Raw genomic sequence first — 11,123 nt, 5'->3', positions numbered from 1 at the left:
CAAATGCTGGCAAGGATGTGGAGAGATTGGGAATCTCATATGCTGCTGGTGGGACTGTAAAATGGTACAACCACTGTGGAAAGCAGTATGGTGATTCCTTCAAAAGCTGGAATTAGAAATACCATTTGACCCAGCCATTCCATTACTAGGTACATATCCTAAAGAATATGCACACTCATGTTCACTGCAGCACTATTTACAATAGTCAAAAGATGGAAACAACCTAGGTGTCCATCCACTGAGGAACAGATAACCAAACTATGGTACATACACACAATGGAATACTATGCAACTCTAAAGAATAACGTAGAATCTGAAAACACTGCATAACGTGGATGAAGTTGGAGGACATTATGCTGAGTGAAATAAGTCAATCACAGAAAGACAAATATTGTATTAGTCCAGTATTGTAAAAGTCAAGGAAAGGTTTATCTGTGGAAGGAAGTTTTCTTCGTTGGTTACCAGGGGTGGGAGGGGAGGGGAGAGAACACTGTTACATAGATAGAGATAAGTACTGATTGGGTGAAGAGAAGGGCAATGCACCAAATGTGAGTGATCAACATGGTGACAATGAGGAAGAGGAAGACGTAAGAGGTACATGGGAGGTACAGACAACAAAGATAAACCCTTTTGCACATATAGTATTGCATTGGCAGTGAAGACAAACATGGGTACATGGGTAGATACATGGGTGGACAGGCTGAACTATGAGGTATGTTATGTCTATGAAGCAGGGAGTGTATCCTGTATAGGGTTGGGAGCAGGGGTCCTATAAGGCTATGATTAAATGATCTGTAAGAATTCCCAGGTGTATAGCAGAGCTGACAAGGGACAAGGTTGTAGTCACTTCTTGGTCACAGCCAGCTACCCGGAGAGACCGAGTAGTCGAACCTGTGGGCTTGGGACCACAGTCGCAGGGGACATCAAGCTCAACTGGCGTAACATACTACACAGAACATTGTTCCACCTCCTACTTTGTCAAGTAGCGACTGGGATCTTAAAAGCTTGCAAGGAGCCATCTAGATGCAGTGATGGGTCTCTCCTCGTCCAGAGCCAAGAAGAATGAAGAAAACCAAAAATTCATGGAAACAATTAGTCCTAGTGACTGGTATACCATCCAATCTGCAGCCTATATGACTATGAGACCAGAAGAACTAGGTGGTACCCAGCTTCTAGTCAACCACTTGGAGGGGATCTATGCAAGACATGCTGGATAGAGAGGGAGAACAATGTGGAACGAAACTCAAAAACATTTGGGAAAAATAAAAAAGGGGAACCAGGTTTGCTGGTCTGATAGAGCCTGGTGGAACCATTGAGACTATGACCCCTAGCTGCCCTTCAGGTCTGGAATTGAACCCACACCTGTGGCTTCCAGACAAACAAAAGACAGGCATATGAGGTGAACATTTACCTGAGGTAGATACATTCCTTGATGGGAACAATCATGGGAGAAAGAAGGGCTGTTTATACACAGGGAGATAACTCAGGGGGCAGGAGTGCGTGGAGGGTTGGGCACAGGGAAGAGGTAACTATCGGGAGGAAATGGAAGGGGAGCTGTTGCATTGGGGTACACTGTAGTCAATGTCATGAAACAAAGTGTATGTGAACTGCTATATGAAAAGTCAATTTGCGCTGTAAATTTTCATCCAAATCACAATTAAAAAAAAAAAAACAAAAAAAACTCAAGGAAAGGTTTATACATAGAAGGAAATTTCTTTGCTAATTATCAGGGATGGGAGGGGAGAGGAGGGAAAATTCCTACATAGGTTGAAAAAAAAAAAGAAACCAAAGATTATCGGTGGTTACCAGAGGTAGGAGAAAGGGCAAAGGGGAAGTTTTTGTTTGTGGGGCACTGAGTTTATGCTGATGGTGGTGGGACATTTTGGAAAAGGATAGCAATAATGGTGGCACAATATGAAAAATGTCATCAGTGTCCCTGAGCTGTAAATGTGGAAGATGTTACAATGGGGAATGTCTTGTTGTGTATCCAAACTCACTGCCATCAAATCGATTCTAACTCACAGTGACCCCCATTGGGTTTCCAAGGTGGAAAATCTTTACGGAAGTAGATTGCCTAGTCTTCCTTCTGCAGAGTGGCTGGTGAGATTGAACCACCATATCTTCCGGTTAGCCGAAAAAAAAAAAGAAAAGAAAATACCATGGCTTGGGTTATGTGTACCTTAGTCTTCAAAGAGACATCTTTGCTTTTCAGTACTTTAAAGAGGTCTTTTGGACGAGATTTGCCCAGTGCAATGTGCCATCTGATTTCTTGACTGCTACTTCAATGGGTGTTGATTGTGGATCCAAGTAAAATGAAATCCCTGACGACTTCAATCTTTTTCTCCATTTATCATGATGCTGCTTATTGATCCAGTTGTAAGGAGTGGTCCAGTTTGTGGGGATGGAACCATGCAAATAAGGTATATAGAACCTTAACGAGGGGATTGGTCAGTTTTGCCATCCCGCTGGGCTTGAGTCATTCCAGAGATAGACAAGGGACTTGACTATACCAAGAAAAGATGGAGTGGAGTGTGTGTCCTACGGAGCTGGGATCCTTGCACTGAGAACTTCCTAGACTCAGGAGACAGAGTGAGTGAGCTGTAATGCTGGAGACGGCTAGAGACAGTGAGAACCAGAGGCAGCAGTTGAAGAGACCAGCAGAAGAGATGCAGTGGGCTTCCAGGCTTACAGTGAGAGAAATATGAGCACCTGTGGGTAGGAGGCTTGCTGGTGAAGTGGAGTGCCTCTGGGCACCTGGCAGAGCTGCAGAGCTCTGCTAACATTTGCCCAAGCAGGACAAAGGCCTGCTGACCCAAAAGGCCCAAGAGAGCAGTGAAGGGGAGAGATGCCTCCCAGCACGGCAAGAAGTGGTTGTGCTGACCCAAGAATGTATCCTGAGTTGTTTCTGGTCCTGGATTGCAAATTATTGCTTCCCTAATAAACGCCTAATTTTGAGTATGGTCTGCAAGTTCAGTGTGGCCATTGCAATGAATCACTGAACCCAGCGGAGAAGTAGAAAGTGCTGGAGTTGGTAACAAAGTTGGAGGGTGGAGGTATGTCTCACCTCCACCTCATTAAGAATCAGCCTTGGGCCTGCTGGTCTGGATTCTCCTTCCCTGGTGAAGTCAGAGGAGGTCTGATGCCAGCTCTGCTACACTGTTTCCACACCTGTATGTACAGCCGAGTTACTCTTCTGAGTGTGTGCTCAGAAGACAGAAGATGGAAGCTGCCAGCCCTCAGTTCTGGGATACTCTGGGCATTTGAGCTTGGATGCAGGCTCCCTCACTCCTACCCCCACAGCCGCACCTGCCTGCTTTGCCTGCTGGGCCGAGATCCGGTCACCAGTGAGGATCATCTCCATCGCCAGCGACTTTCCGACGGCTCGTGTGAGTCTCTGTGTGCCCCCAGCACCTGCAAGGACCTCATAGTTAGGGTTCACTCTGGAGACTGAAACGGGGCCTGCAACCAAGCCCTCCCTGGTCTGGTGCCCTTCCCATACCAAACACTGTTTTATGTGGTGTCCAAGTCCCAGAGCTAAGGCCCCGCCCCCTCTTATCCACCTACCTTCTAGAAGGTTCCAAGTCTCACTGCCTCAGTCCTCTACCTCCTAGGTTCTGGGCCCCTTACCAATAGCTCCCAGGTGCAGTTAGACCCTGAACCAATGCTTGCTCCTCATGCTTTGATCTCCAGAATCCGAGGTCACACCCAGAGGGCAGCCTGCTCTCCCTCAGGGTGTGGATGGGGGTTCCACTGGCACTCCCCCACCCAGACATCCCATTCCTGCTCCTCCCAAACACACCTCTGAAAGTGGGAGCAGGGACCTGCCCAAATGACCCCTCTGGCAGCTCAGTCTACCTCACTCAGTGCCTTCCAGCCAGGAGGGACACCTGACCCCATCGCCCTGCCCACAGGTGTCAGGATGCTTAGGACACACTCAAGGAGACCCCACTGCCCACTCAGGCTCAGGCTCTGCCTTCACAGGATGGAGGCCATGGGGATAAGCTTTCCTGGCCTCACACCCCCTGACCTGGCTCTGTGCTCTGGCTGCTCAGGGTTCCCAGCTCCAGGCTTGTTTGTCAAGCCCAACCGCAAGCCTGTTGTTTTATCGTTGGTGACAGACATGACGCTGCATGGGGGCTGGCACACGGATGCACCTGAGGGCTCATGCTCAAGGTCAGTGGCCACTCACCTGGGATGGTGCCTATAAGGATCTCGGGCTGTCCAAACTGTGCCTTCTCTCCTGCGTAGATGATGTCACACATCATGGCCAGCTCGCAGCCCCCACCAAGCTGCAGACACAGAGCCAAGTCAGAAAGCCTCTCCACTGTCTTACCTAAACATTCCGCTGAGACAGGCAGAGCCTGGGCGTGGCAGGGCTATGATGGATGAGGCACATCCGGAGGGCATATAAGAATGTCCTGATCCAGGCAGTTTAACCACGAGACTGAAATACTAACCAAGTTCCTGCTATAAATCTTGCTAGTTATCCAGAACATTTTCCTACCCTAAACGTTCCTATTCACCCATGGGCAATAGGTCTGGACTATATCCTTAACCAACCTTTATACATCAGAACCTGAGATACTTACCCCTCAGTGGCCATGCCACTGCACTTCCCACCATGTTAATAAGCCTAATGCAGAGTTAACAAGTTCCTGGAAAACCCATGAATATTCCTAACTTTCCTATTCTGTGTCCTGTATCAGCTCCGAAATCCCAAGCTTCCAGGAGTCTGATCTGAGACAGTCTCCGAGCTCCTCCCTTGCAGGGCCTGGGCTCGGCAGGGATAACAGGTGGCGTCAATTGTGTACAACATACTCTTGCTCTGTGGGCCATGGGCCCCTCGTGGCTACTTAGCTCCCAATTTTAGCAGCTGAATAGAATACCGAACAAATGCACGTGACTGTGCCGACAAAACTTTACAAACAGGCAGCACTGCATTTGGCTGTGAGGCATGTGCTTTGTTGATCCCAGCTTACACCAAAGGGTGGTCACCAAGTAAGTACCAGAATTACCTCACCACACTGCTCCCTTAAAGATGGAGAGCAGCCCCATCTCAGAGCAGACCCTGGGATACAGAAGATACAGAGCTTGAAACGGTGGTTGACAGGGTTCACAGAGGCAACAAAGGTCCAGACATCATCCAAACTGTGCAGAAAATCCACCATCCCACGTTGGGGGCCGAGTGCTTTCCAGGGGGCCAAGGGGAGCAGAAGTGGAAATGTGCTTGGCTCTCAGAACCAGCCAGGAGGAGAGGCACCTGCTGGTCTGGGGGCACCATGTTGTGTTTCAAATGCCCAGGCTCATTGCCTGCACTGTCCTATGGGCTCTGAGGAGACACTCACCGCGTAGCCGTTGACGGCCGCGATCACTGGCTTTCTGACATGAGCCACTTGATTCCAGTGGCTCAAGAACTTGCTAGCGACGCAGTCCTGGAATGTCAAGTTCTGCATCTCCTTGATATCAGCTCCCGCTAGAGAGAAGCGGAACATGTTCCCACCAGCAGCATGAGGACCCTGCCACTCACACGTCCCCCAAATGTCAGAGTCAACCATGTGTGGCAACAAGGTGCCTGCCACAGGGCATGCATCTGGCCAGCTGCAACATGTATGACGTGTGTGACAGAGGCAATGCCAGTGGAATCAGAGCCCTGTGGCACAGGCCCAAGCGGCTGTGGACACGTTCAGAGTCACCTGCAGGCCTTGTGCACCTTCACTGGGCACTCACATGACCCCCAGGCTGCGCTGAGGCTTCCAGACGAGTCCTTTAGTCTGGAAGTCCCTGCGTGCCATCCGCCATAGTGCCGTTCCCTCCCTGTGGCCCGCACACCCTGCCGACCACCCACCTGCAAAGGCCTTCTCGCTGCCAGTGAGGACGATGGCCCCCACAGCTGGGTCGCCCTCAAAGGCCTCCAGTGCCTGGCTGAGCTCTGACATGAGGCCCCTGCACAGCGCATTGAGCGCTTTGGGATGGTTCAGCTGGATCAGCCCCACGTTACTGCTCTTCCCCTTCTTCTCAGTGATGATGTACTCAAAGTTGGCACCTGGGAGGAAGGGGCATGGAGGGCACCCACTCACACAGTGACCACACCGGGGGACCCAGGGACCCCCGCTCAGCCCTCGATGGCTGCAATGTTCTGCCCAGAACCACACATTGAATGTGGCCTCTGTGCCACTGCACTTTCACCCAGGACCCCAATTAATTAAGTGCCTGACATGGAGACTAGTCACATGGTCAGGAAGCCCAGTTCCACAAGTGCCTGGATGGCTCTTCCTAGAGCAGAGATGACCACCAGCTTCTCCATACACTCCCAGGGGGAGGGGGACTCAGACAGTGGAGGGTGTGGGCAGGAGAAGGTGCCAGTGGGGGGGTGCAGCCAGGTGAGAGTGTGTGTAGGGGTGACACATAAGGGTTCCAGCAGTGGGGGGTGCAGACAGGTGAGGCTGCCAGCAGAGGGTGCGAGGGGTGCAGCCAGGTGAGAGTGCGGGGGGGGGGAGACACACATAAGGGTACCAGTGGTGAGGGGTGCAGACACGTGAGGGTGCCAGCAGAGGGTGGGGGGTGCAGCCAGGTGAGTGTGGGTGAGAGACACATGAGGGTGCCAGCAGTGGGGGGTGCAGACAGGTGAGGGTGCTGGCAGAGGGTGGGAGGGCTCAGACAGATAAGAGTGCTAGTAGATGAGGAGGGCTGCAGCCAGGTGCGGGGGTGGAGACAGGTAAGGGTGCCAATGGTGAGTTACAGATAGGGGAGAGTGCTGGCTTGGAGAGAAATGGGGTTAGCATGAAGAAAGTGCGTCTGCGCAAGGTCGTGGAATTGGGACAAAGGTCCCAGCTACAGGTATATTGGGCACTCGATGAACGTTTGCAACCTGCTTGTCAGTAGCGCGCCTGTCACGTAAAGGCAGGACACGACCACCGCTGCCACTGTTACCAAGGCGTCCTGGTGGTGCTGTGGTTAAGTGGGTTGCTAACCACAAGGCAGGCGGTTCAAGCCCCCTAGCTGCTGCACAGAAGGAAGACGAGGCGATGTACTTGGGTGAAGTTTTTTCCGGCCTTGGACGAGGGAGCAGAGAACAGACTTGGAAAGCTTGTGTCTCTTACGGGCAGTTCTCTTAAAGCCACAGAACACATGTGGAAGGAGCCGCCTCAAGGTCACAGCCAGGCGCAGAGGCAACCACAGGTGCTAGTGACCCCAGCTGGTCTCCCTTCTCACAAGGCTCAGTGCCTCTGGAGGGGCGTGGAGCGCAGGCAGGACGGCGGGGGGCCGGGCCGGGTCAGGCCGGCCATGGAACGCAGGCCGAGGTGAACCAGGGTTCTGGGGTCAGGCCGGGTTAGTCTGGGCCGCCAGCCGGTCCCCGGGGCCATCCGCCCCCGCTCACCTGAGGCGAAGGAACGCAGCGTGGAGCAGCCAGCCCTGGGCCACAGCGGGCCGCGGGCGCGGGGCAGCAGGACACGTAGGGCAGCCATAGCACAATCCACACTGACTACTTCCCCCGAGAAACTTCGCCGCGGAGCCGCCCCTTGGCCCCGCCATTCAGGGATCGCACCGCCCACTGGCCGGGTATCGCGAGACCAGGGAGAGGTGCAGGACTGGGATGAGGGCGGGGCTACGGGGACAAAGAAGCGGGACTGGGCTGGGGGCGGGGCTACGGGGACGCAGGAGCAGGACCGAGGCTGAGGGCGGGGTTAAGAAGGTCGAAGGCTGAGAACTGAGGTCTGGGCTGGCGGAGCCGCTCAGGGGTCCGGACCGAGGGGCAGGGGGCAGGAAGAGGGGCTGAGGGATCGCGTGTGAGGGGCGGGACCGAGGATCAGAGTGACAGAACGAGGGTCAGGGGGTCGCGAACACGTTTCCGGGACACAAGGTGCTCTGGTCAAGTCACGCCCTTCACGGCTCCTGGACCTGGCGCCGGACCAGCTACCGCGGACGACTTAGAGGTTCTTAGGGTTCCTCAATCAACAGCCCCCAGTCCCTGGAGTCAAGCTAGGGCTTGAGAAGTGCTGGTGGCGCAGTGGTTAAGCACTTGGCTGCAACCGAGAGGTTGACAGTTGGACTCACCAGCCACTCCGCGGGAGAAAAGCCCTGGGTTCTTTTGTGGGAAACCCTATGGGGCTCCACTGTGTCCTAGAGGGCCTCTAGGAGTCGGAGTGAGCTCCAGGGCACACAGCCACCACCCACAACCCTAGTGCTCCCAAATAGTTCTGTGTCGTCCTTCACCACGAGCAGACTTCTGTGCAGGGTCTGACATGGAAGCTAAAGGCCCAGGGAAACAGAGCAAGGCCCATGGTGGGAACAGACTGTGGGGGACGAAGACTTCAGCATTATCATCGGTACTCTCAGGGAAGCACAGATGTCCCCTTTCTCCAAAAAGAAACATTGCTGAAAGAAAGAGCATTTAGGAATTAAACGCTATGAGGCAGACGTTTGAAACCTGGGTAGAAGATCTGGAAGTGAAAGCTGAGAGAAACCTCTGAAACAACAGAGAAAAGAGAAGATAGGAAGGATATAGGAAGAAAACTTGAGGGCCAGTCTGCAGCATCTAACAGCCTAAAATTGCAGTTCCAGAAAGAGGCAACGGCACACCGGGGAGGGGTCATGGGTAGAAATCGTTAATTTTCCAGAACCAAAGGAGAGGACATACCATGGGAGCCTGTTGAGTGCCTAACACAGTCAGTGGAAGTCGTATCCCATTAAGGCATGTCACTGTGAAATTTGAAGAGAAGATCCTACAGGCTTCCAGGGGGAAAGCCCAGGCCATGTATAAATGGTGGGGGAATAAAAACTAAACCCTAAGGGAAACAAAGGAGCTCTGGTAGCCTAGTGCCTAAGGCACTTGACTGCTAACCAGAAGGCTGGTGGTTCAAACCCACCATCCACTCCTCAGAAGGAAGATTGAGCAATCCACTTCTGTAGTGATACTGCCATGGAAACCCAAGGAGGGGTCGCTATGAGTCGGGGCTGACTCGACAGCACATAACAACAACAACAAAGGAAACAAAGCAAAAAACCACTGCCATCGAGTTGATTCTGACTCATAGTGACCCCCGCTGGGTTGCCAAGACTGTAAATCTTTATGGAAGGAGATTGTCTCATTTGCCTCCTGCAGAGCAGCTGATGGGATTGAACCATCAACCTTCTGGTTAGCAGCCAAATGCCTGAATTTCCTAACAGTCCCAGGAGAGAAGACATATAGGTGAACCCCGTAGGAAAATCGTTCTTACCTAGAAAGGTTCTCTGCCTAGGTGAATTACAAGTCAAGGGTGAGAACAGGATGGAGACATTTGTGCTTTTAGCACTGCTATCTGATGGTCATGACCACACCACACCCCTCAGTAGGAGTATGTGCGCCACCAGAACATGAGAGAGGAAGGCATTTGCTGAAGCAGGGACGCCAGCAGAGGATATTGGGAGACGAGTCTTCAGTGACGGAGATGTGAAACTGCAGGAGATGAAGGCCATGGATGCAGGGCCCCAGGTCCCTGCCCCTCCCCTCCAGAGATGGCCAGAGAGAAGGTCCCTGAGCCACTGCCTTGACTAATGACTGAGTCAGTGCCCTCCACAAAGGCTCCTGACGTGGTGATACAGGGACATGATGACTGGCCACAGCCTCCTGGCCCAACGGCCGAAGTGCAGATACAGGGCTTCTCCAGCAGCCCTTGGCTGGGATGTGCAATGACCGCCAGCAGGAGGCTGGAGGGCCCTCACTCTGGGGGAGATGCGGGAAGGTGGATGGGCTTGGGGTGTGGGAGGCGTTCTAGCCCTGTCATCTGGATCTTTGTAATCTGTGTGTTGTCGTTATTGTTATGTGCCGTCGAGTTAGACCCGACGCATAGCGACTCCTCCTTGGGTTTCCGAGGCAGTGTCACCACGGAAGTAGATTGCCCAACCTTCCTTCTGAGGAGTGGCTGGTGGGTTTGAACCGCCAGTCTTCTGGTTAGCAGTCAAGTGCCTTAGGCACTATGCTACCAGAGCTCCTAGTCCGCATGTTATGCCCTACGTATGTGATCTACAATTACCGCCCGTGTAAGCAATAGTGAGGAAACCAGGCATATCGTATTGGCCAAAATCTGCTGCAAAAGACCTTGTTAAAATCTTAAAAAGCGCAAGTCACTTTGAGGACTAAGGTGCAGCTGCCCCAGGGCATGGTATTTTCAGTCGCCTCGTGTGTGCAAAAGCTGGACCATGAATAAGGCTGACTGAAGGAGAGTTGATGCATTTGAGTTTTGGCGTTGCCAGAGAGTCTGAACCATACTGTGGACAGCCAGAAGGACTAACAAATCTGTCTGGAAGCAGTACGGCCGGAATGCTCCTTACCAGTGAGGATGGCAAGACTTCGTTTCCTGTACTTTGGACGTGTTATCAGCAGGGGCCGCTTCCTGGAGAAGGATCTCATGCTTGGTAAAGTAGAGGGCCAGTGAAAAAGAGGAAGTCCCTCAGTGAGAGGGACTGACTCAGTGGCTGCCACAGGGGCTCAAACGTGGCAACGACTTTGAGGACGGGGCAGGAGGCAGCAGTGTTTTGTTCTGTTGTATGTGGGGTCCTTGAGTCAAGAGCCAGCTGATAACGTGTAGACGTGACTACACACGTGCATGCGTGCAGACACCCAGCTGTGTGTTGGGGGGCAGGGGCTGGTATCATACCACCCTCCTTGGGTGCGACCAGCCTGCCTCGTCATGTCTCTGCACCCAAGCACCCACCAGACCTCGATGCCTGAGTGGGCCTGTCATGAAACTTTGAGCCTCGCACCCCGATCCTTCGGTTGGGAAGGAGGTGCCTGCGCCCCCTTCTCATCGCCGCTCCCCACGTCTGTGGACGAGCGACGGCCGCCAGCCGGCCCACCCTATTGTGAGGGACCCGCGCCCATCCCGTGCAACACGGGTAGCTGGGGGCCCTGCACCGAGCCCACGGTCCTGCGCTGGCTGACGATGCGGACCCCGCGGATCCCGTCCAAGCTCGCCCCGATCTTTCCTGGCGGGCCGCCCCTCACCTTGCCGACTCGCTGTCCTCGGGCTGCGGCGGGAGCCGGCAGGGAATGGCCGGTGCCCGCGGCCTCCGCCACCTTCCTGGGCTTAACCGAACCTCCATGGGAACCCCAGTAGCCGGCCCAGGAGGGCGCACGCACCAGA

The 11,123-nt window shown here is 53.4% G+C and overlaps 1 protein-coding gene across 1 annotated transcript in view; it reads right to left on the bottom strand.

Moving 5' to 3' along the window:
• Nucleotides 1–7,466, bottom strand: part of ECHS1 (enoyl-CoA hydratase, short chain 1) — a 12,521-nt gene extending 5,055 nt beyond the window's left edge. The window contains exons 1-5 of the mRNA XM_007936778.1: nt 7,379–7,466; nt 5,846–6,043; nt 5,346–5,473; nt 4,190–4,289; nt 3,307–3,411 (exon numbers count right to left, since the gene is read on the bottom strand). Coding sequence (XP_007934969.1) covers nt 3,307–3,411; nt 4,190–4,289; nt 5,346–5,473; nt 5,846–6,043; nt 7,379–7,466 — 619 coding nt within the window. The remainder of the gene's footprint in view (nt 1–3,306; nt 3,412–4,189; nt 4,290–5,345; nt 5,474–5,845; nt 6,044–7,378) is intronic.
• Nucleotides 7,467–11,123: the final 3,657 nt, after the last annotated feature.

This window comes from Orycteropus afer, unplaced genomic scaffold, assembly GCF_000298275.1.
Source record: "Orycteropus afer afer isolate SDZICR_OR568_19922 unplaced genomic scaffold, OryAfe1.0 scaffold00038, whole genome shotgun sequence".
Taxonomy (NCBI): domain Eukaryota; kingdom Metazoa; phylum Chordata; class Mammalia; order Tubulidentata; family Orycteropodidae; genus Orycteropus; species Orycteropus afer.
The sequence above is the reverse complement of the archived record's forward strand: the minus strand, read 5'-3'. Positions and strand labels throughout refer to the sequence as shown.